This window comes from Toxorhynchites rutilus, chromosome 3 (assembly GCF_029784135.1).
Source record: "Toxorhynchites rutilus septentrionalis strain SRP chromosome 3, ASM2978413v1, whole genome shotgun sequence".
NCBI classification, from domain to species: Eukaryota; Metazoa; Arthropoda; class Insecta; order Diptera; family Culicidae; genus Toxorhynchites; species Toxorhynchites rutilus.
The window spans coordinates 86,734,786-86,761,930 of record NC_073746.1 but is presented as its reverse complement, the minus strand read 5'-3'; the positions used below and the strand labels follow the sequence as shown (position 1 = coordinate 86,761,930).

The window sequence follows — 27,145 nt, the reverse complement described above, 5'->3', positions numbered from 1 at the left end:
ATCATGCTCGATATTATGACATCCTGGACCACTATTACATAAATTGTTAGTAGCAAGACCTACACGATAAAGACGTGAATTGAGCCCGAATTAATTGAACTTTGAGGATAATAGAGTAGAGCCATCTTCCAAGATCATCCCTCCAATGATTCTGCCAACTTATAAATGCTTGTTTGTCCGAAAAATGGACAATAACTCGTGATACGCATACACTTACAATGTGAGCTAACGCCCGTATGTAGGCAACAAAATTGCACGTTGCGTTGTGGGGGAAAACGAGTGGCTAGTAGAATCGAAATAACATACCCATTTTAATCGTCAAATTGTTTACTTTTTTACTATATTCATTGTTCATGTTTTAAGCAAAAAAATGCTGTACAAATCTCTTTTCAATCAGTATAGCTGAGCCGGTGATGTGATATTACCTCTAGGATGTCACAAATAAAACATCCATTGGTTTGGTTCTCCAGGATAATGGATTCTTTCTTGTCCCTTCTTTACATAACTGCTTATACGTTGATTTATGTATAACTAGAAAAAAAGATACACGTGATTCTACACAATTCAATGGTAAAAGTATCTATATGTCCCCATCTCAATATCTAAAGAATATTAATTTTAAAATTTATTATTTACTATATTGTTTCAGGGCTTACCATATTTGTCGGCAATATGGTTAAACCATCTATCTGTGTGTTGAGCATGAATACTTGTTTTCCCGCAGCTTGTCTTAAGGTAGTATCATGTTTCCTATATTTAATAACTTTTAAATTTAAATCGCTCCCATAAAGCATGTCTTGAAGGTCTTGGTTGTGTAACTTCCAACACCAACTTTTCCAGATATTCCAATCTTACTTCACTGCGTTTCTATTATATTCTATTCTAGACTATTCCACTCCACTACAGCGCATCAATTGGCGACAAGAATGACAAACTATCGTAATCTATTCATTGATTAGCTTTTCTACTCGCCAGATTAATTTCATTGAACGATTAGCATACCTTGACTATAATTCAGTTTCAGTTGTTAATCACATACATATATATTCAATTTTTTTTTTCGTTTGTTAATCTCAATTCACGCTCATTTTTCTTGCCCTTCTACATTCATTGTTCGTATTATTATTTGTTGTGATTCTCTCGCAGTTAAGTCTCTGCAGAAGTTTTGCAGCATTCAATATGTTTCTCACGTTCTCAGCTCACCAAATATTGCAAAAAGGAACTTCAGTTAGTAATATTGGCTGTTCAGTTATTGTGTCACTAGTGAGGCTCCTATTTATGAACTGTGAATTCTAACTAACTGTTATACACTACCGACAATTTGCTTCACTGCTTTACAGTTAATCGCAGAACAGCGTCATTTTCTGTTGAGTCCATAAACTTGTATAGGAATTTCATCGTACTAAATAACGGTATATAAAAATGATATTTGTGAGAGTATACAAAAGAAAAATCTATCAACAAAAATGTTACTGTTTTAAACTAGATGCACCCTTACAAGTGGCATTTTTGGCAATCAGACCAGCAAAATGCTCACTCCATATAGAAGATACAAACTGTGCTTTCAAACTTCGATAATCAGATTGCAGCAGGGTTTCGCCCGGTATGTGAAATAGAACAAGGCGTGTTTGCTTTCATTCTAAGTCGTTTTATCTTCTCAAAAATATATAACGAAAACCATCTTAAAAAATTAGAAAATAAACTTCTAAACTGATCCATGTCCATGTTTTCACAACACTCGGCCTATTATCAGAATCGACTGCTATTTCTTCCATAATAAAGTGGCTTCTTACCGCCTCCGCCTCCACCACTACCGCCGCCACCTCCAACGGATTTTTTGTTCCCTCCACCATAACCACCTCCACCACCTTTATTACCACCACCGCCACCGCCGCCGCCGCCAGACGATTGACTGCTATTTCCTCCGGACCCTCCACTCCCAATGCCTCCTGGGCCGAAGAAACTGGGCGGTGGTGTACTCTGCTGTTCATCGTTTAGAGTTGCGAATGCGTTATTCTTTCCCCAGCACTGGAACATGGATGCCGATCCCAGACGAGTCATTTCAGGAGATTTTTGCTGTAAAGATAAGACAATGATTAAAAATCGGCCCAACAGCGTAGTTCTAAACATTCCACCAATCAACACGAATTTTCGAAAAAAAATAATTTCATATTTTTTATTTAGCTGTTCCAACTTGTTCGGCACTAGGTATGATGCCAATTTTTATTTTTTCAAAGTTTTTTCAAATACGATCACAACTAATTTTTAAAAAGGGCTTATACAATGGTATCATTTCAGAAAATAAACTATAACGCCAAAACGGGTTAATTGATCGAAATGGTCTCAGGCAAAGTTATAGATTATAATCTTGCGGTTCTGGAAAAAGTACACACTTAAAATTTTAAAATATCTAAATTTTTGAAACAATAAAGCTTATCTTGTCTCAAACAAGTGGTTTTCTATTTGATCTTGTGCAAATGAAAAATGATTTTTTATGGCATGTTTTTTACCATTATACCTACAGAAGCTCGTCAGAGGATGAAATGTAGGAAATTGTTTGGTTTTTTATAAAAATATACAATTTTTTTTAATAACATTATCAAAAAAGTTATAGAAGGTTGTGTGCAAGACACGACCGCATTGTTGACGTAGAACTACGCTGTTGTTTTGTTCAATTCACTTCTTTATGACTTCGAACATTATTTTTAGAAATAACTGTTTAGTAAAATGGTTTGGTGTAAAATCAGTTGGCGATAATTGATTGATAATTCAATTCTGTTCTCGCCGAACTATACACAAGCTGATCGTATGTTGCAATTTGTTTCATGTCAATGCATTGAAAAAAACATCTCTAACGCTGTTCCGGTGGCATTTTTCGCAATTGGCATACCCTCGGCTACAGGCGATTATATACTTTTGGCACCAGCACCAGTATTCCATATCTCATACATCACTCTATCTTTGGCACCGCATGGAAACAACAACAATGAACGAGAATGTAGATGAAGAGAATCGATCAAAGAAAAATAGATCCTTTTGACATAATTATGTAGATATAATTATGATTTGCACTTATTTATTAAACAGTTTGATCTAGCTTGACCCGTTTGTAAGTTTGTGACTTTGTTACTTTGTCTGTAGCGCTGTACCATATCAATAGAAATTTAACCCCCTGCCTGTTGACCTATTATCTGAAGTTTGGAACACACCTTCATTTCTGGTGTCATTATAAAACCGCGTATTCCATGATCTTGAAATTCCAAGATAGCGGCCGCTACAAAATGGCGAATTATGTACATATTTCCTCAAAATCCCATCAATATAGATATCAAATGGAAGGGCTTGATTAGTAGGACAGTTATTTATGAAAAATATCCAAAATGTTCGCACCACAAAATGACGCCATATATATATATATATATATATATATATATATATATATATATATATATATATATATATATATATATATATATATATATATATATATATATATATATATATATATATATATATATATATATATATATATATGTATATATATATATATATATATGGCGTCATTTTGTGGTATATATATAATGAAAGTGTTTGACTAGTACAACATAGCAGGTAATGGATTACTAATTACTTTTTAAATGATTTCTCGCGCAACTTTTGAAAAAGTCCTATGTAAAATATGTGAACAAATAGAGTTAAAGGATGCACGCTATTAGTTTTCAATCATTGAATGCATTACAAAAACAATCGTTCATGTATCTATCTTCTTCATCTTTGTATCGCCGATACAAAAAATATCCAATGTACATATTCGGATTTTGAGCACTCGGCTATTACTTCGGACGCCACTTTCCTCCGACGCTCGAAAAGTCCGAAGTAATAAAGCAGTCAAAACAAAACGAAGTCGTACTTCGGTCGTTTTGAGTTTTTGTTTCTTTCAGGTGTTGTTATCGATTTCAGTGCTATTCAACGAGTGAAAACAATGATAATCTGTCTTTAGAACGATATGCTGATATTTGGATTGTTGTTTAGTAGTTAGTTTCAAACTCTTATCGTGCAACACAATATGTCCAATGTGCAAACGCGGGCATTCAAAACGTCCAATGTAACATTTTTCGCTCCGACGCTTCAACTTTAAGCTCAAATCAAGAAACAACAGTTACGATAGGTTTTTCAGAGTTATTATTGACTGCTAGTGGTGAAAGTAGTGATAAAGATCGATACCTTTTGAGATAATTCAACGAATAATGTTCGGCTCTTCAACTTCGTTTTTCTCGAGTTGACGAAAATGTTACATTGGACCTTTTCAAAAGTTACGCGAGATTTCACTCAGCTTGATCTGTTTATATGTATGTTTCAATGTTTATAGGGTTGTCCTACATTAATAGAAAATTGACCCCGTTCCTGTTGACTGATTGATCTGCCACCTTTATTTCTACTGTCATTATAAAACTGCGTGTTCCATGATCTTGAAAAATTCAATTTGGCCGTCGCTAAATGACTTGACTCGGAGAACACAAAACATAATAAACATCATAAATTCAGAAAGGTCACCGCCACTAAATGGTCGACTATGTATTTTTATTTTGTAGTGACCACCGTCTTGGATTTGCATTTTTCATAAATAACTGTGTTCTACTAGGGGGTCTCGGAGGCGATCTGGCGTAGTGGTAACATCCATGCCTCTCACGCTAAAGGTCACGAGTTCAATTCTCACTCCCGACATTCTTCCAAAAATGGAAGTAAAAGTGACGAACCAGCCAAATGAGTTGAAAATCACTATAATACAGATAAAAAAAAAAAAAAAAAAAAATAGGGGGTCTTCGTAGCCACTTGGTTACGCGTTCACTTACTAAGCGATCGATCATGAGTTCAAACTCAGGGCCCTCAATTGACCATCTTTGTGTTGTTTTAGAATAACTACGTCCACACAACCATCATCAGCGATGTAGATCGATCCACGGTGGAACAAAGATCGATTCATCCATACAACTGCTCTGCTCTGCAATAAACATCGGGCTGCTGTTCTATAAATAACTCAACATAAATAACCCAACCCAACAATCAACTGCCTCCGCTGTTCGGTCTGCAGAACAATGGAAGAACAGAAAGAATACCCTTATGCCTAAATGGCTACTACTACGTAGTTTACCATAGTGTAATGGAACAAGAAAACCTAACGTCTGAATGACTACTACTACATACTGTGTAATTTACAATTTATAGAAACATAAACATAAATACATGTACACGATTAAAAACCCGGCTCTGTTACCGCTAAAATGCCAATGAGCTTAATCAATAAATAAATGGGACAGTGTTCTACTAGCCAAGCCCTTTAATTTATACCCTTATTGATTATTATATAAATTATTTTAAATTTCCGAAAATCAAAAATAAAATACGCCGGATAATCGAGTCCGACCTGTACCGTAAAATGACATCGTACCTAGTGCCGAAAAATTCGGCAAGGTTTCAACTAAATCAAAAATATGTTAAAATGGTTTCGTGTGGATTGGTGGAATGCCTCACCTGCTTTAGCTTACCGTTAAGTTCAATTTTTTAGGATCGAATGTTGGCAGTGGACGTGCCGTTTTATTTGATCCCGTTTGCATGAATCCGTCATCATCTACGAAGCGTTGTTTATTCTTGGACGCACTTCCGCCATCCCCACCGCGATTGCGATCACGATCACGATCGCGATCGCGATCACCGCCTTGACGGTTATTTCCTCCACGCCCAGGGCCGGAAAGCACAAAGTTCAGAATTCTGTTTTTATTCTCTTCCGTTTCAACCTCTTTCTGGATTTCTTCCATGGTTTTTGGGGCCGCCTGCACCCTCCTGGGTTGCCAGTTATTTTTTCTCAGTTCGATCAGATCAAGTATCATGAAACGGATTCGATTGCACACCTGCAGTGTGGACTTCCTATCTGCGATCTCCTGCAAGCGCAAGAAGCAATATTGCAAACCCTGTGAATCCTGCACGGGATCTTTCTCCATTCGTCCTCCAATCGTTGTGAGCAGTTTGCAAAGACACTCAAGAGACTCCTCGTCCAGCATGGTTTCGCTCAGTAATATGTTAATGCACGTGTACATAATTTTACATGTCAACTGTTCCTGTTTGAAAAGTTCTCCAATAAAGCGGATTGTGCCCATAGCTCGCCTCCGAATTTTGGTATTCTTCTCTTCTAATTCATACTGAAGCTCATCGATTTCATCAGTTCTTTCCTCTTCTGAGTTTGTTTTCGATTTTTCCATCTCGCTGCCATTCTGCTTTGAATCCGTGTGATGTTTCTCAAACTCACGTTGGCACTGAGTAATTAGTTTTCGTTTGAAATTAGGTTGCTGGTTGTCATTCGTTTCAATTTTAATAATAGTTCCTAGTTCCTTGCACATTTGTGCGTAAGTGTCCGTAAAATTGGGCTCCATAATTGCCTTCTCGAAAAGAATTTTAATGCACCCATCCAAACGTTCCTCGGAATCAATCTCATACGTCTTCACTTGCTCTACAAGAACGCTAAAATTATCTGGCGTCAGTTTGTTCAGCACACTGCGAAACTTTTTCAGCAGTTCGTTAGTTTTTTTCGTGACTTCGTCGCATTCCTCTTGCTTTTGAAGGAACCTGGGCCTCCATGCGTTGGCTGATTCTCGAAGTTTAACTTCCTCTGTGATGTTCAAGTTGACCTTGATTATTCCGGCGTCCACGTCATCTTGACCACTAGATCTCATCTCCTTGGCTGACAGACGCCCCTGGTAAGGTGCCCTTTTCACCGGCAACGGCCGATTACCCATCATGCCGCCACTATCCATACCACCCTTCATGAAGTTTGGCAGCAGCGAATTATCCTGGTTGCCAAAATTTGTGCTCATCATTGGATTATGATGAAACGATTTGAGAATCGACTTGCACCCATCCGGTATAGTTGTTGGCTTCTCTCTGCAAATAGCGGCGTCCTTCAGAGACAACAGTTGATCCAATGAGTATTTCTTGCGTCCACCCGTTTCTTCTCCTAACATTTTCTCTGACGTTCGACGAATGCGTATGCCTATCGACTTGTGGCTGCCATCAAGGTTATTACTATCAGCAGTATTATTATTGGTTGAAATGTAATTGTTGTTGCCCTCAGTATCATCTTGTTGCTGATGATCGGAATCTCCGTTAACATTCAATTTCGCGACAGAATTAGTAAAATCGATTTGATTATTGTTGTCTTCCTGGGGCTGCCCAGATTGGCTTTCCACTACCGGATCGCTGATGACGTCGGCCATCTTGGGCAGTGTTTTTTGGACAAATTACAATTCAGATGGTTTTTCCGTGTTTCGGCGTTATTGGCGAGCTTGATTGCAATTGAAATTTACTTAGAACTAACTAGACTGGATTTCCTGATATACGTTACAAAATGTTATATAAATAGTGTAAAGACAAAAAAATCACGATTTTTCATTCGCACTTAAGTTCTCGATGGCAGGATTGGAGAACCTGATCTCACTGAAATATGGCCTCGCTTGCTACGAGTTAGGCTAGCGACGAGTAGTGACGAGGTGTGTAGATCTGGCAGTATTATGATGCGTTGTTGAGTTCTGGAAGAAAAAGAGAAATGAAAAAATGGAATAAATCGGGTGTCCTCAATACGTAAATACCCTGCAATTCATAACCACCCAATTTTTAGGAGTGTGAAGATTTTTGTTGAGTTCGAATTATCACGAATGAAGTGTGAAGTGTTTCAGTGTTTGAAATGCGTCTTAAAACTTAGGCTATGATTTTGTGTACAGATAGGCTTCTTTAAGGAAAGCTATGAGCCAAGTGTGTTCGACTTTTAGTCAAATTGATACCCTGGGTTCTGTTGAATGTTGAAAGCATAGGGTTTTGTGATACTGCAGTGACCTGGCGATTGGATGATGCCCTGAATCCGTTTTTTTGTGAATCAGACCATGTTGTAAAGACGTTAAGTCAAAATAAATACTTAAAATCTAAAGGTAATGCCAGATTTGTAGAGTCCAAGATGCCCGTTAGTGGTCATCGTCCTCGAACGGTCAGCGTCACATTCATACCGGGACCTTCGAATTTGATCCGTACTGGTCGGGAAATATTTTCATTGAAGAATCTTGTAAGTCGAACAGATAAATTTGCTCGTTAGCTCTATTTCACTACTATAGATACCGAAAAAAAGTCGATAGCATCGACCGAGTGTAAGTTATCGGTACAAGTGTCATAATTTTTCGAGTTAATTGGATTGCTTGTTGCATATCTTTAGAGAATTATTTTGTTTTGCTTTGCGTCCCTGATATTTTCCTTTGGTGAACATTTCAGAAACGACTAAATATATGCAACACATGAAGTTCGAACAAGAACTCGGCTCGGTAGGATTATCTCGATTTACAAAATACAATATTGTTCGGTGTAATAGTGATAGGAATTGCCTCGACTTCTCGATTCGATTTACATAATAGAGCATTTTATATCATAAAGATATGTGTTAAGCTGCGATAACGGAAAATTTAAAGAAAACTGGTTAAGTCAATACTACGAGCTTCAAGTAATTAAATAACGTCAAGTAAAAATTTAAAACTGACCTCAGGCCTTCTAATCTGATACAGAATAGTATGAGCTTGAGCTTGAGCTTGAGCTTGGGTAGACTGTACAATTCGTAGTTGCTCTCCGTGATTGACCTGAACCAACCAAATTGCACAAAGAACACACAGAATGACGCTTGGGACTAGCAAATCATTCTCGTTGTGCAATTTTCGGTGATTCGAGCTTTAAATGGTCAATAACGACGCCGGCCACGTCCTTACAGTCACCAGGGGAAGGGAAGGAATGTTAGTATGATATTCGCCGCCCGAAGGCCAGAAGAGTCGCCTCTATAGCGTGGTTCCCTAGCGTTTATCATGGAAGGGATAGTTGTTAGTGGGAATGGTTAAGAAAAATCAGGATTCACTGCGGTAAGTGATGTGATTATGTAAATGTGATTGACTATTCCATGAAACAAAAACCCTAAAAAGGTATCCTGAGAAGGAAAACCTGTAAAATTGATATATTTTATGTAAGATATTATATTAACCCTTTTCGGTCGGAGTATGATTCCTTGATATGGTGGCTGAGAGCAGACAAACGACAAAGGGTTAATATATTCTAGTATTTATCGTATGTAGATATACTCGGTGAAGAATTAAAGAATAGAAGATTTTGAAAGCCTGTTGGAATACTAAACATACTAAACATATCAAATTATATACTGAACAGGAGAGAACGGAGGCCGACGCCCGAATTGCGAATTGCAAAGACATGATAGACCATGTTAGACTATATACCTTAAATATTTTGAACTGTTCAGCAACATTTCCCCACTACACTATTGTTGCGGGAAGTCAAATGTAGAAGCAACTACCGTCAATTATTACGAATAAAACATGAACAACCCTAAATGTGTTAGCTTGGCTTAGCTTTGCGAGGCCGCCATTCTCAGAGAGCGGCATAGTGTAGTGAAAAGAGTGCCACCATATGAGCGGAGAAAAAAAAGCCCCCGCACAAACAAACACAACACATGCATAAGAAATAATAAGAGGAAAAAACTACACATGATGAGCGAGGACGATGACCGCGTTTCATTTGCTCTACTGCATTCCCACTTACAACCCTTCGCTCACTCTCATCATAATGGCATTAAAAAACCTCACGACCATAGATGCTCTACTCCCAGTACGGAAATCGCTCTCGCTGTCACACATAAACATTCTCCCAGCACTCCACTATTATCGCTCCATTTTCTTTCTCTGATCTACTTTTATCTCTTCTCGGGAGAGTCTCAATTAAAAGCTACTTCCTCACAGCTAAAAGTGACGGAGGCGAATGATTTTTCATTTCATATGCACACTTTCTACATCTATCACAAATATTATATTTGCGCTACGATACAAAAACTTCACATTCATTTAAAATGGCATTCATATTGTAGATTGTCTGGATCAATTTGACTAAGCCATGCGAATTGTGCTTCGTAATATCGTTCACACGCGATTGAGTAAGATAGCACACCGAAAACTAAGAGAGTTTTCTCCAATTATACGAAGCGTAAAATGGTTCCGCCCGATTTATGATTTCATCACTTTGATTATTTTTCCATAATTTTAATTCTCACTTCAATTCACAAGGGCAGAAGGCAAACTTTTAACACATTTCAATTGGAATCTATCATCGAAACGAATAAAAACACAAATGAACACATCCTACCCGGTACGTTGCTCATACCGAACTCCCGAAAGACCGTGTCTATGCCAACTCTCCGCAAACTCTTGAACATTTGAAAGACAACATTCGTGAAGTTATGACCGAGATACCGCCCCATATGTGCCGAAAAGTCATCGAAAATTACCTGTTCCGGATCAAGGTGTGCGAGGAAGCCCTAGGTGGACATTTGAATGATGTTGTATTTCACACATAATGGCATAAACCAAACTTTAATTTGAAATAAAAGTTTCATCCAAATTCGAATTCTAAGTGTGTTTTATTTCAATTTACTTTCGGAATTTAAAGTTGGAAAACCCTGTATATATTAGGTGTACCGGTAAGTTTCTTCGGTTTTACAACAGATGGCGTAACTTGACTATTATTTCAGTGAAACAAGTTTCCAGACATTCGTTGGAAAGCTACCGTCATTGCGCGTCTTTTTCAGTATATGTCAAAAAGTTGAAACATAAACAACATAGTTTTTTGCCACTTCGAATATGTCGAACTTCGTACCAACGAGTGTTTTGCGGGGAGTGTTACTTGATTACTTCAATATGAAGAAAAAGCCTGCGGAAAGTCATAGCATTTTGGTGGAAGTTTATGGTGACCATGCTACAACTGAGCGAACGTGCCAGATTGAGTTTGCACGGTTTAAAAGTGATAATTTTGACTTGGATGACGAAGAACGTTTCGGATCGCCAAAAAAGTTTGAAGATGAAAAATTGGAGGCTTTACTCGATCAAGATCCGTCACAAACGCAACAAGAACTTGCAGATACACTTGGAGTAGCTCAGCAAACTATATCCGATCGTTTAAAAGCAATGGGAATGATCCGAAAGATAGGACATTGGGAAGCCACGAGACGTCGAGCGCCGTTTTTTCACGTGCGAACAACTGCTCCAACGGCATAAAAGAAAGGGTTTTTTGCATCGAGTCGTTACTGGCCAGAAGGATATGCTGTCTATTTGGTGGGACCAGCTGGGAGTGGTATACTATGAGCTGCTAAAACCGAATGAAACCATTAAGACGCGTCCACATTACGCCAATCTGCCTTGGCCGCCCGGTAAAGCCTACTAAATGTGGACGTACCGCCCGGGCTTGCCGACGTGCCGAAAACCGACTCGAATCAAACCGAACCCAACCCGAAACAAGTGGGTCCGGTTCGAGAAAGTCGAACCAAAACAAAACGAAGTAAATTAGCGTTGACGACATTGTGCTTTGTGTGTTCGTGACGACTTCGTGCATCGGACGGGACTTCGGCTTCGTGCACCCGATGGGGCGTCCACAATCGAATATGCCGCCTGGCACAGATCGATCGGCATCATTCGGCATAATGTGGACGCGCCTTTACGGAGGACCTCTACCGACAGCAATTGATGGGTTTGTGCCGTGCACTGAAGGAAAAACGACCACAATACGAGTAAAGACACGATAAAGTTATTTTGCAGCACGACAATGCTCGGCCGCATGTCGCGAAACCGGTCGAAACATACTTGGAAACGCTGAAATGGGAGGTCCTATCACACCCGCCGTATTCTCCCGACATTGTTCCGTCCGATTACTACCTTTTTCGATCCATGCAACATGGCCTGGTTGACCAGCACTTCTCCAATTTTGATGAAATCAAAAATTGGATCGATTCGTGGTTAGCCGACAAACCGGCCGATTATTTCCGCAAAGGGAACTTTCCGTGAATTGCCAGAAAGATGGGAAAAAGTTGTGACTAGCGATGGAAATACTTTCAATATTGATTTTGTAACCATTTTTGCAGAATAAAGCATTAATTTTTGAAAAAAAACAAGAAACTTGCCGGTATTCCTATTAGAATAAACAGTAAAAAAAATGGGAAAAGGCATTCGATTATTCAAAGATCGATTCTCGGGTACCGATTTGATCAGTGAATCGATCCCTACGCCGTTAAGAAAATCGATTTACCAAGATCAATCTTTTTCTAAAGATTTTTTTTTTTTATGATCATAGTTTTGTTTATTTCATGTTTTTTTTCATACAATAATTATTTCAGCTTTTTAAAAATAAAACCTTATTCATTTATGATTAAATAGAAGTTTAAAGCATTCACATCAACGTTATTGTCAGCCTTATTCACGAAATTAACATAATTTATTGTTGTTTTTAGGAACATTTTCCGTCTATTGTGTTCAATATTTTTTAGTGTTGGACGCATCACTTCATCGAATGATGGTCTCTGCCAACCGCCAAGTGCGGTAGATAACTTTCGTTGAATGAAGATCCACGCTGCTGCCACACGCGGGCACTCACTATACTTGTGGGCAATAGTCTCCACTGCCGCATTACAGTGAAGGCAGTTAGATCCATGAGCACGCTGCATGATGTTCAACAGTCTTCGGTGTTCCACTTTTTCATTCACGAAAAGGTACATTGAGCTTCTTTGGCTCGAGGATAGTCCTGTCGACGATATATTTCTCCACACTCGACGCCAATTCGTTGCTGGGTAATTTATTTCCACTCTTGGAAGTTCTGTTTTCTCAATAAAGAAACGGTGGATCAGCTCACTGGATGGGATTTGTTGGAGTGAAAGTGGAAGGAGGGGTACTTGTTTCACTATTTCTCTTAGACAAGACATATTTGCTATCTGAGGATTTCATCGAGTTCGCATGAAATTATAAAATGGCATCGAGTCGACCTCTTGAAGATGTCGGTTGATGAGCAGCGCTTTGCATTTGAACGCTGGTAGCTGCAAGCTCAATCCACCGTTTTCTTTACTACGCGCTAGTTGCTGCATCGGGACACGTGCTGGTAGACTTCTCCACAAGAATGACCCCAAAGCAGACGTGATTTTTGCTATGTGGACATTATTCGGTCCAATGTTTGATGCTAGATACCACATTCTCGATGACACAAACTTATTTAGCAGAGTCACTTTTTGTGTAAGTGTGAGAGCCCGAAGCGAGTGCAGCCAGATATTTTGCGTTATACGCGCAGCCACCGCATCCCAATTTAGTTTAATCATTGCTCGTATTGAATTTGTAAACATTATCCCCAGAATTTTTATCACCATTCCTGTCTGAAGCCACGGCACAACCAACCGATTTTCGTCGATCATTCCCAATCGCCCAATCTTACTCTATAAGCGAAAATCAAATCGCTAAATGTGGAATGCCCAGTAGCTGACTGCAACCAATAGTAAAAAAGTTGAGCACGAAATGTCCACGCTTGTCCACGGTGAGGGGGGAGAGGATAATTTCCACGTGGACACATTTTTTTAAGGGGGTATTCTAGTGTAGAGACACGAATTTCGGACATTTTTTCGAGCTCCGTAAAAAAAAAGCAAAAAATATTTTTTCTATCCATTTTATCATGAACAAATAGTTCATCTATCTTTGAACAATAAAACAAAAATTGAACGAAGAAAAAATATTTATGACGAGAATAGTTAAAAGCTGATGAAGTGAGAGGGTTCAAATAAAAAGTTGTGCCTTGGCGTACACGATTCCAGACCTTATTGTCTGAAACAAAAAAATCGAACAGATTCTTAATCAGTAAATCGCTATCGCATAAACCTCGGACAAGTCGAAAACATTCTTTTTGACTAAATGGCGACCGTTTGAAAAATACCACACCAGGTTGAATATCGTATCACTAAAATGGCTCTAACTCGGTAAATAATAGGATTTTCGATAAGTCCTTTTTAGGGTATATTCTTGAATGCCTAAACTACAGAAATATGAAGGAAAAATTTTTTGATTTTCTTCAAATTTCTAGACTAGAATACTCCCTCAAATACATTACGTCTAATTTGTATGCATGTATGTGGCGACTGGCCCGTGTCAAAACAAAAAAAAAAGTTTAACTAGGTAAAATGTAATTTGTAATTTTCAAAACCGACTCGCACTCGTTTCTAATCGATTCGACCGATTCAGCAGTTGCTGACACTGTGTAAAGAGACTCTGAGAGTGCCGGTCGGGCATCCATACATCTTTTTTTTCACTTTTTGATCTTTCTCATTGAAATCTATATGCTGAAACTAATGCACATAAATTGTGAGCGATCGATTTATTTTCATTGTTAGTAAAGGATAATTTATTTCGTCAGGATGAAGATAACATCACAGGCTTAGTATTGTAATATAAAAAACGGTCGACATTATTTTCTTAGATGCGGGCGCTATTCATGATACAAAAACCACTTCGTTTCTATCTCTTCAGAACTTCCAAACTTTTGCAAAATTGGAAAACGAAAAACAAATTCTTTCAAAGGTGCACGGCTCGTATCTTTGAAGAAGGGTTAGGGTTACAGCGAAGCTCTTTATTGCCCTCTATTTTTTTTTATCCCATTTATTTATTTAAGGCTCATTAGCATTTTAGCTGTGAAAGAGCCGAATTTTAATCGTGTACATGTCGTGTACATGGTTATCATATCTATAATTAGCACATTACACACTTGCCATTCGCCAGTATTCCTTCTATACCATTACATATGGTACATTCACACAGTAGCCATTTAGGCGTAAGAGTATTCTTCCTGTTCTTCCATTATCCAATCCAGTTGGACCACCGAACAGCGGAGACAGTTGATTCATCATTGTTGAGTTATTTATAGAACAGCAGCCCGATGTGTCTTGCAGAGCAGAGCAATTGTATGGATGAGTCGATCTTATTTCGACCGTGGATCGATCTCCATCGCTGATGATTGTTGCGTGGACGTAGCTATTCTTTAACAACACAAAGATGGTCAATGAGGGCCCTGAGTTTTGAACTCATGATCGATCGCTTACTAGACGAACGCGCAACCAATGTGGCTACGGAGACCCCCTTTTGGCCTCTATTGAAATGTGGTAATTTGTGAAATACTCTTCTATGGGTTGGACCGGAAAGTTCGTGCCGCCGGAATCCATTAAAAATAATATTCGGTACACGACAGGTCAATTAACAGATTCACTGCAAATATCCAAAAACCACCGTCCCTGAGCATCTGGTGCAGCTAGCAAATTGCTACGGCGTATGGGTTCCACATTATTTGACCGAAATAAACACAATGAATAACATCTTTATCTGCGACTCGTTCTATAAACGTTAAAAAACGCCGTTTTTGTAAAAAATCGTGATGGGCGGTGAAAAGTCTTATAATTAACAACAATTTGAATGAAAAATTCATGGGATTACCGTTATCTATTCCCAAAGTCAGCCCTCACCCGCAAAAGGTCATCTTCTATGTCAGGAACAGCACATCCCTGTTAAACTCCAAAATTGCTTGCCAGATTGTCGAGGAGACATGAGGTCTGACGTTCCTGTTATGAGCTTCTTACAAACAATCAGTCGATAAATTCCAATAAATACAGCTCGACAACCATGTGGTTGAACTATCAAATACACTTACTATAGCATTTATGAACATTCGACAAGCGTAAGCTTTAAGAAAGTGTGATTAGGAGTTGAGTTAATTTGCGACTTTTCTGATTTTGGGATGTTGGTAAAACGGGAGCTTCGCACAAACGAGAGTAGAGCAATTAACTGCGGACCATTTCGTAAATTCAAAATGAAATGACTGAACAATTTCGAGATGCTGAATGTATACGCATTATCAGGAACAGTTACAGCATTATTTTTTTCCATGCACAGAAGCTAAATGTAGACAACATAAATGTCATACAAATACAAAATGTCATCCAAATAATATTCCGGGTAATATTGAAGAAAGAAAAGAATAGTGAATAGATCGACATTATGGTATTGTTAACAAATTGCATAACGCCAGAAAATATGGATTTTGGACCTCCCTCCTCCTCAACGTATCGCAAGCTATACCCCTGAAACATAACAAGTAACACAATCTCGCCCCTTGTTTATTTCACGATGATGTTGTTCGAATCTAGAATCTCATCTTGTTCGAAGATATTTAAAATCAACATACAACAAATATCGTAACGTAATCCTACGTCAACTATGTGGTCATGGTTCGGATACAACCCTACAACTTTCTTGGCAAAAAAACGAATAAGAAAAAAAATAGATTTTTTCTCCAAAAAAAAAAAAGGAATGTCCAAGTGGACGAAGAGGGGAGGGGTATAAGAAATGTCCACGCTTGTCCACGGAGGGAGAGAGGGGAGTTCAGAATCGTACTTTTTCTGTCCACGTGGTATGTGGACAACCCCCAAGGTTCTTCTTACCATGTTTACCCCCCACTTCCCCTTCTCAAACTACAATAAATCAATTGGTATCTATTGATATGTACTTTGCTGAATATCATATGAAAGACACTTCACCCATTGAATTATAACATACCAAATGTTACAATGAGTGCGAACAAGTAAATTGTGTGTTGTGCTATCACTCCAAAAAAATGTGATGGTGATAGCCGGCAATAAAACATGAATGTGCTGTTTACAATGTATATACGTTTTGGAAAGAATGAAGTTGTGTCAGTAGGTGATTTATCAAATTCGTAACGAGATGTACTTTTGTACACAGATGTCTATTTGTAAATATAGCAGATAACAGAAATCGCAAAACAGCAGACTAACAAATCGCATCAATGGAACGGTGTTCAACAACTAGATGGGAGAAAATGTTTAATTTGTTACACTATCGTATGTGATCCAAAGCGGTTCATCATTTGGATTATTGATTCAGGATTTTATTTTGATTTTGTCGATTTGACGTAGAGATCAGTTCATTTTGTTTCACGAAAGTTTAGCTCAAAGGTTCCGGACACGACATCAGAAATGACATTTCGACTTTCTCGACGAATATACTCAAGTTTAGCATATTATTAAGATGAGTGCAGCGTATGTGTAATCTCAATTAGGCTGGCAATATCGTTTCGAATGAAACAATCGTGTCGTTGATCGTGTCGATCGATCGGTAAATTTCTGTCTCGGAAAATATATTTGAATATAGATTAAAAAGAAACTCTGAGCCAATGAGGGGCATTAACATTTTTGTTGAAGATTCTGAAATCACGCATGCCAACATTTCTGAAGGAAATACCGTAAGCATGAGAGTAAGATACACAATCTAGACATCAATCGATTGAACTTTTCTGATATCATCCATGGCTGGGATTCATGCAATTTATATTAATGTGTGGAATTGTATGTTTAAAAAACGTTTAAAAAAGCTATTTCTTGAATTGTCTTGTTGCTAACTTTATACAACCAGTATTCCTCAAATATTATGGTTCTAAATACTTATTTAAATTATTTTTAAACTATAGAGCAATTTGCAGGCAATTTTTATATGATATAAAAATCATACGAGATCATATAATGATTCAGTGAAGTGTACGTCTGTGAATTCATATAAATGAGCGGAAAACACATAAACAAATCATTATGAACACCATTTTTTGGTTGGAAATAATATCCAAAGTAAAAAAAAAAATCATGCCATGGTGACGAAATACATGAATAAACAAAAATAAGCCACCGGGTCAGCACCTGCGAGAATGTTCGTCAATTTCAAGGGCGTACCCCTCTAGTACTGACCGAGGTACATGAATGTTTCAATGTGGTGAAAACCTGAAACAAGCAAATAGGTGCGTAGAAGTTTATACTAGTATACAAATTTATTTTAAAATTGGCTGCTATCTTTCGATGCGCTATTATCTCAAATTCAATGAACTCGGGTTTACATTTATACGAAAATAAGTCGAATGCAACCACCAAAATTGATGATGATCTAATCTGGTATCTCATTTTTTCGACTCTCGAAACTCATTCTCATTTCTCTCGCCGCCATTATCTTGCTGCAGCAAATTTTGAAAGTATGAATTTTGTGGGACAACAAGGTTATTGCACTCGTTTTACACGAGAAAATCCAGTGTTGACTGTTTGTTCTATGCTCGGTTTACGCGGTGTTCTATCCATAGATGTAGGCGTGCACATGTTTATAAATGCTCTAATATGAACTCTGAATCATTTCTGGCGATCTGGAGATTTGGTTGTCTAATTGCTCAAATGTTACAAACAATCAGGGAATTGTTTTGGTTTTGAAGATTTGCATGACAAAAAATGAGTTATGCGATGTGAACGATCCATGTCATGATTTTATTGATAAGAGATGGAAAATATTTGTGTATTGTGATGTGCAATGAATTGGATGCAGCTCGAGTCGGCTAGCACCGCCAGGCCGTGAAAAGCACTCGCGATCAGTTGCATGAGTGGTAGCTGTGATACCACTTTTCGGTGCGGTGATCTAATTTCTTTTTTCTTTCTTCCATTTTCCTGCATGTAAATATCCTCATGAATGAGACTTGCGCCGGGTATACATCATTGTTTCATGGAGTTTCACTGATTGCATTTTTCGACAAGTTTGCAATAAATTCAACGACCGTGCCGTCTATTCGATAACGAAGAAATCCAATCAAGTACTTTTTTGAATTCTTCGAATGATGCTATCAGATTAATTTCTTTTCAATTTTAGACTCAGTTCAAAGAGCGTATTGTGGTTTTTGTTCTATATTCTGAACGGCAAATGACGTGAGATGGCTCGAGTCACTGTATTCTCGAAAGCGAATGGCGTGACTATAGTTGTCATAAAATATTTGTAGCCGTGCCCTCTTCTGTATCGCTTGGTGTATAGAATAGGAGTAAGGTGACTTCTAGAATAAAGCTAGTGTCTTTGTTATCTCATTTACAGAATAAGAATAGATGATTTCGAATCTCATCTAATGACAACTAGAGTCACGCTCTCCGTCTTCGGGAATACTGTGACTCGGACCATCTCACGTCATTCATCGATCAAAATAAGAGAGATTGTAATTGTGTATTTTGTTTCGAGTTGTGTCGATAAACGCGTGCGTTTGAATTCGTCACTGAAAAATACAGCCAAGATATGTTTTTCGACGACTCATACAAGTACTAATGGAATGGCGTGACTATAGTTTGTCACTTAGGTGAGATTTGAAGTCGTGCCCTCATATGTTATCGGCTCGACTATCCAAAAGAAGCTGAAATAAGGTGACTTCCATAATAAAGCGAGAAACTTTGCTATCTCACGTGATTCGCCGCGCGGAATATCTGATGACGAGAATATCATGAATTTTCAAAGGAGGTCTGATGAAGTTCGATTGCGTGGTGATTGACGACGAAACCTGCGTCAAGTCAGACTTCAAACAGTGTCTTGAGCTACAGTTCTGTATGGCAACCGGGAGAGGAAAGATTGCAGACATTTGAAAGCATGTGCAATAGTCGAAGATAATCAAAAAATATCTGATTTCGCATGCTTTCTACAACTGTGTGGTGCTTGAAAACCGATATTTTTATTGCAACTGGGACCGCAAAATGATATTTCAACGTTAAGGTTAAAGTTAAGGGACTATTATAAACACAGTAGTGTAAAAACCGTGATGTTTGAAGGGTCTAGTTGGAGACTCACCAGGAATTGTCTGAAATTATATTGTAGCGAAATTAGAATACAAAGGAGTTGGGTGTCACAAAACCAATTATAGGGCGGTACATTTTGTAATAAAATAACACCTTAAAAACACTAACTTTTTTTACTCCTAAAATGTTACTGTAATCCAACTCCGCCTGCGAATGACGGATCTCTATAGCAGCATGTCTTCAAAAGAACCTGAAACCGTTGAGAACCAGAGCAGGAGGTCCCTAATAAGGAGGACCGTTGTTATAGCTGTTATCCACGGTTATTACGCAAAGAAAGAAATGGATAAACTCTCGACAGGAATTTCCCCTGTGACCTTCTCAGGTTAAAAACATATCGTCTATTCGAGAAATATTGAAGGAGTTTCTCGGCGAAATTGAAATTCAATTTGAATGAATAAAAAATATGTAGTTCGAGAGTTTTTAACCCTCCTGTACTCGCGCGTAGTTTTAGTTTTTCTCAATTTTGTTTATATTATTTTTTATCCCTTTTGTTTATTTTACGTTCATCAGCATTTTAGCTGTAACAGAGCCGAATTTTAATCGTGTACATGTCACATGTTATGTAAGCATACACACAATCGAAATTGAAATTGGCAGAAGATAAAGGAAGAAGTGAAAAAGTCGTTTTCATATTTTAGTTTCGAAATTGTCAAGCCCAAAGAAATCACTGATATATATATATATATATAGCAAATTCGTTTTTAAAACTGAGTCAGTGCCAAACTGACTCTATAATAAAAAAACGTTTTCAGTTTCACGAATGCGGTGGTTTGTTGGTGTGCGTTATATAGTCTGATTTGTTTATATTTGCGACGACAAATGTACAGTGTCGAGGTCTGGTGGTGATATTAGTGCTTGGGAGGTAAATTATTCTCCATCAGATCAGAGGGCCAATTGCAGTGTAAAAATATAAAAGTTTGAATGAAAACTTTTACTTCATATTGTTTGATTACCTAACACATGTAGTTCTGACACTCACTTATCCTTTTGTCGATGCATTTCCTGTTTGTTCCACAAATAATCACTATTATAATATAAAATCATCATTAGACACAGTTTTCGTTCAATATGTTTCTGTGATATCGGGAAAAAACCTCTTATTTCATCACATAAAATGAATATTCGATACGTTAAAGTAAATTGTCATTCATAATTTTGAGTTGGAAAGCAGGTTTATTCCACCTGAATATCCATCATTATTTTCGCCTCCCGATGAATGCACATGTAGCTTAATGCCGTCTGCTCGAATATACTATTCAAAATCAGAATCCGAATTGGATTACGATTCCAATAAAACAAAAGCAAAAGCAGCAGGTTTTCCATTTTCATAGTCTTTATTTTTAGATTTTCCAAAACAATACTCGAAACTTGACAGTTCAGTATAGTTGTATTGGTGAACCCGTGTGCCAACCCGTGAAACATCTCAGTGCAAAACTAACAGCTTTCGGGGCGAACTAGTGCGAAACTGAGTGAATAAAAAAACATTTTGACAGCAGTTAGTGTGGCACTGGGGTTGAAACTGAACAAAAACGAATTCGTAATAGTTTGAAGTTTTCACTGGTATAGTTTGAAGTTATCCGCATACGATAATTTCTGGCACTCAAGAGAGAAATTGATGTAGTTAAGGTAAAGCAAGAAAATATATGGACCGAGGTGACTTCCTTTAGAAACTCCTGAAGTAACCCGAAAGGGCTTAGAGATGGTGTCGCCAATTTACAGTGACATTTTCGGCCTGTCAGATAACCCAACCCAGCCAACCCAGAATGGAGTCGCTGAAGCCATGACATTGAAGTTTGGTGATTGTTATCTGGTGATTGGTGGTATCGAAAACTGCTGAAAAGTCAGTATATATTGCATCGATTTGTTGATGCGACTGTAGAGCCAGGGTAATTAAAGATGTGTAACGATCAAATTCGTTGATGTGGATCGATTGGGAATGATTAGGAATGTTGCTCTTTGACTATGAATGAAACAGTAATGAGAAATGCAATCCAGCACAATTCGAACATCCTTTTTACAAGTCTTCTTGAAAACAGGAAAAATTAAGGAATTCTTCCATATTTTTGAAAAGATGTCACATTGAATGCTATGTATTCAATAAAATACATAGTATTTGAGACAAGCTTGTCGAGCACTTCTTCAAAATAATGGAGGGAATGCCATCATGTCCAGGATCTGTAGACTGCTTCAGCTTACTGGATGATGCATCCACGATATTGGGACTGATCATAGGTGGTGTTACAAACGAGTTTGCCTGATCATTATCAAGGTACTCTTCCACAAAAACATGACAGTAAGTAGTATCGGGCTCCATCACGAAAGCCACTGCACAGTGAACACGAAATAAATTGTATGCAAGGTTACATAGAATTCATTTCGTTTTCACCGTGAAGTGGCGTCGTGGTCAGGCCCATTATTAATTTTGACGTAGGACTACGTCTAACCTTTCAATATAGGGGCCCATTTCAGTATTTCGGTGTGAAAAAGTGTTCAGTTTTTGAACGCTAATACCTCCTCGATTAATGATTGGATTTTGGTTCCAAATACACACATTGATCGGAAATAACCTCAGCAAGTGTTTATATGCTACACATTACGGTTCTTCAGTTCACAGAAAGTTCAAATTGATGAAAAATCGGAAGGAAGAATTCCCTACTTTCTGCGCTCCCGCAGCAAACAGCTATTCATTACAAGCAACCACGGGTACGGGCGAAACGTATGGACAAGGTGAAGGAGGGAGACAAAAAAGAGATTATAAATAAATATAGGCGGTCGCTACAACGTTAACTGTATGGCTATATAAAGTGAGCGATGGTGGGGCTTGACCACATTCTATCATCGGACGCCAAGCAGGAAAGACGCTATCTTGAGATCGATTTTCAGCATAAGAGAAGTCGCTGCATTTGCAGGCGATGTATGCGGTGCGATACCGCAAGGGTGAGAGACAGGAGTTTCTATGGGATTTGGAGCAGGAGAGCCTATCGAAGTGTGTTGAAAGCGGTGGAAGCGTCGCGCCGGTTGAAGGAGAGGCTAATCTCGCTCGATTTGATAGAATGCTGGAGTTTTTAAACGGTTTTATTTAGCTGTGATATATTTGAGTGTTTGTATGTAACATGTTTGTCTATGGCGTCGTACATTAATTGAAATTTGACCCCTTTCCTGTTGACCGGTTGATCAGAAATTTGGAACACACCTTTATCTCTGCAGTCATTAGAAAACTGTGTGTTTCATGATCTTGAAAATCCAAGATGGCGACCGTTACAAAATGGCGGATTACATATTTTCTCAAAGCCCCATCAATATGGGTATCAAATGAAGGACTTGACTAGTAAAACACAGTTATTCATGAGGAGTGCAAAGCCCAATTATATCACGATACCAGACGGTAAATTCCTATTACGATATGCTTGCCATCAAGTATGTGTTTGTTGCCGGCTGAACAATAACCCCTGCAACATTTGCACCGCACGACATTTGCACGACAATTTTTTTTTTTATTTTCATTTCTGAGACTTTCAGCCTCCTGGGCTGGTTCGTCTCAGAAACGCGACAATTTTTAATTTTTTCGTATTTCAATCTAAACGTTTGAGTGTTTGCTGAGTGCTGAGGTTTTATTTTATCCTTTGATTTTTTTCTGTAATTTTGTACATGAAAAGTTGCTCATTCTGGGATCTGTGCTCCATGATATTCGAATAATGGACACCCCTTGGTGTAGTCCTACGTCTCTCCGGTTATGTCCCCAACATTACCCACCCGTCTTTTTGTCGAAGACTTTTTGCCAAGTGCGCCTTCTCGAACGCGCGAATGTCAATAAAAGTGAAGCACGATTTACGTGTTTTACAGAGTTTTTGTGTGTATTCTGCCACTTTCTCGAATGTAAACATTGTGTCTAGCTGTCATTTAGTGCTCTTGAAGATTTCGCGCTTAAAATTTCAGTTTCGTATTCATAATTGGAAGTTATTTGTTGCAAAATGTCCAAAAAAGCACAAATATCGATCAGCATCCGAAATTTGATTATTGAACATCATGAAACTGACAGAAGCTATCATGATATTGCCGATACTGTCCAGCTTCACAGAGATCAGGTCGCTAGAATCGTGCAGATGAATAAAAAGCGTGATTCTATCTCACGATCGGGCCGTCTTTCAGAAACACCTGGCCGAATTGACAGAGCTATCGTGAAGAAGGTTGAGCTTGATCGGGGACTATCAGCTCCGAAAACTGCGAAACAGATTAAAAGCGTTTTTTCATTCAACTGACATAACAATCCGTACGAAATCGTCTTCATAAGAAAAGTCGTAAGGGTAGAGTAGCACTTAAGAAGCCATGGTTGTCCGCAAAAATATCAAAAAAGATTCAAGTGAGCCCAGGACTACATTTCATGGTCCAGTGATGACTGGAATAACGTGATTTGGTCAGACGAGAAGAAGATAATGCTATTTGGATCTGATAATATCACTAGAAAATGGCGGCAAACCGGTGAAAGTTTGGAAAAAAAGAGTGTTTTCGGCCTACAGTCAAGCATGGCGATGGTGAGTCACTTTACCAACATTGATTTTCAACCAACTGAGCATGACATTGATTTTTTTATGCAGGTCATAGTGTGGGGATCTATGGCTACATCCGGTGTTGGAGAACTTCAGTTCATCAATGGAATCATGACCAAGGACGTTTTGAAGCGAAAACTATCAGAGTCTGCGCAAAAGCTAAAGCATATCGAAGTTATGGAATGGCCAACCAAGTCTCCCGACCTTAATCCGACTGAGCATCTCCGGTCTATTTTGAAAATTCGGTTCCAGGAGCAAAAACCAACAAGCATTCAGCAATTTCGGCAGGTAATCTCAACTAAATGGAACAAAATCACCCCGGAAACAATTGCTAAGCTTGTTAAGTCGATACTACGACGATACCAAGCAGGAGGTGGTCACATGAAATACTAAAACCATGAGAGCCGGAGGGGTGTATATTTTTTTAGCGTTATTTTTTACCTTTTTAAACATGTCTCAAATGCAAGAGAATTTGTTTTTTTTATTTTTAACTAACATGAATTGGCTTTGTTTTTACATGAATAATAATAAACTGAACAACAACTAATCGTGTTTTAATTTTCTGGTGAGTTTTTGGAAGAAATCTATTTTCTCATTGGGGGTGGATAAACTATTTTTTGCACACTGTAGATAGAGAAAGACGATAAACGTTATAAAAGTCTTCGATGTGAGTGGGGCGAGATAGGATGCTTATAATTGGGAGAAAAGAATATAATTTGGGGGAGTAAAAACATGAAAATTACAAGAGAATTGAAAAATTGTGTAAAACTGTAAAAATTCAAACGAAACTGGAGAATGTTTGCCTTTGGCTGTTTCGACAATATCTGACAATGTCCAAATGGAAGGTTGCCAACTCTGCTTGTACGTCGCATTTGAAAAAAAAATGCTTACGTGTGGGACCGTCTTATTTTTTTATTCAAATCGAGAATTTTAAATATCAAATATTTACAAATACATTGCCCGTTTTGGCAACACTCAAAATTTTATGTTGCCAAAATCGAAGCGTGGCAACGTAGAAAGTCTTCTACTTCCTGTAGGACCATCCCTAGTTTATATTCGGGTATATGATCTGAATTCACGAATGACAAGGTATGACTTCAGCCGTGCCGTTTTGGGAAATATAATATCCTGCACTTATAATATGGGACTCTCCATAAAACTTAATCATAAGTGTGTGAATGTAAACAAAACGGCAAACATCGAAGTACCGGGAAAAATGTCCTAAACCAGGAATTGTTCGGTTGGAACACGATGAACAAGGTCACGGTCATTGCTAACATAAAGGTGAAAGGAATGCATTTTATCACATTAGCCACGCGTCAGCTATGCTATAATATCGAACTAAAAATATGTCACGAGTAATGATCGATCGAATCTGTTAATATAACTTATATTCCACAATTATACAAATGATGTGATGTGACCTACTACCAAGCACATCGCGGCCTACTTCCTGAACAGGTAATTTTTTTTGCTTCTGCTGCTGAACTGTCTACTTGACACGTTAACGCTGCAAATTTTAAATTCCAACCTAACAATTCGATTCATATCTGCTAAAATTGAAACTCGGCTTAAGACGCAGTTTACAACCAATACTGCAACACAGGATAGAAAGATTATGAAGTGGAGGCGAAGGTAAACTTCGAACAAAAAAAACTAGTTTCACCTTCCCTTTCGTTAGAGGAAAACCACGGCAATTAATGCGAGCTGTCTTATGCAATTTCCATTCTGCCACTAGGATAAGAAATCGAAAATACGGGATCATCCGAATGCCTACCTTTCCAATGGTTAGCGAAGTCTTGAGTTGTCAAGTACTGCGATAGCTGCTACTTTTTGGTTGAGCTCTAACTTGCTACGTTGTCAATAATTATGATTCTGAAGGCCAGATTCACACTATTTGGAAAGGACAGCATAGAGCCGTGTTAAACTAGCTTTCAACTACTGGCTATATTCAATGAAATATTTTTTTTTTAATTTACGGATACGTACAACGTGAATGATTTAGTCTTACGATTTCTCGTCCTTATTCCAGTTTTCGCTCGTTGTGGGAAATGACGGCCTTTTTTGACAAGAATTCTCTTTTGTTTTTGCTGTGCACTGTGCCACTCGCGATTTTCCTCGCAAAAATCACAATTTACTAGTTTTGAACAGACTCAGAACACAACAGAGGCCGACCTTTTTTGGTCTAGTTGTTAGTTTCTGAGTTATTTCCTTGCCTCTTTTGACTAATGAAGCAACTATTTTAACTTTCATTTCACGTGCTACGTACGATGACTGCGATGGGGTGCGCGAAGGCACTAACACCTATATCCACAGTACAAAGTAATCCGGCGCACTTCGCTAATTTTGAAGGATGGAGGCAATGGTAAAGTAGAGTACGATTTTGACATGTGTTTTGCAATGCATGAAATAGTGAGCCAAAATCGGTTTTGACTATGAAAACTAGAGGTCACTAGTAATTAATATAAGCCCTGTATTGTACCCCGAGTGATGTGAGATAAAAAAGTCATTCGCTTTATTCTTGAAGTCACCTTATGCTTTACCTCTTATTTTATACCCGAGTCGATAACAGGAGACGACAAGACTTTAAATCCGTAACTGCTACCGGAGAAGTGGGAAGAAGGGACAATCTGCTCTATCTATAAAAAAGGGACAAGCTGGATTGTGAGACCTACCATGCAATCACGATCTTGAATGGTGCATATGAAATTCTACTCCAGATCCTCTTTCGTCGTCTTTCGCCAATGGTAGGCAGATTTTTGGGAGCTATCCTACCGGATTCATGCCCGGTTGCTCGGCGATGGACCAGATTTTTAGATTGTGGCTGATCCTGGAAAGTGCGACGAGTGTCATGTCCCTACGCACCACAGCTCCATCGACTTCGAAGTTGCATATAATACAATTGACCGACGACAACTATGGAAAATCATGAACGAACCCGGCTTTCTCCGAAAGTTGACAAATTTCAGGCAACTATGAACGGCGTGTGGTGCGAATATCAAGGAGC

General features: G+C 38.3%; 1 protein-coding gene across 4 annotated transcripts; it reads right to left on the bottom strand.

Moving 5' to 3' along the window:
• Positions 1-457: 457 nt before the first annotated feature.
• LOC129777746 (eukaryotic translation initiation factor 4 gamma 3-like) lies at positions 458-26,457 on the bottom strand. Of its 4 annotated transcripts, none has more exons than XM_055784207.1 (4): positions 26,128-26,457; positions 25,916-26,031; positions 5,547-7,580; positions 458-2,076 (listed from the first exon to the last, which is right to left on the bottom strand). In XM_055784207.1, exons 3-4 carry the CDS (start codon positions 7,266-7,268, stop codon positions 1,750-1,752), a joined length of 2,049 nt encoding a protein of 682 aa, XP_055640182.1. In that variant the 5' UTR covers positions 7,269-7,580; positions 25,916-26,031; positions 26,128-26,457; the 3' UTR covers positions 458-1,749. The 4 variants fall into 4 exon arrangements, with proteins under 4 accessions (XP_055640182.1, XP_055640181.1, XP_055640180.1 ...); XM_055784206.1 differs by having other exon boundaries at positions 25,916-26,083; positions 26,150-26,457; XM_055784205.1 differs by lacking the exon at positions 25,916-26,031.
• Positions 26,458-27,145: the final 688 nt, after the last annotated feature.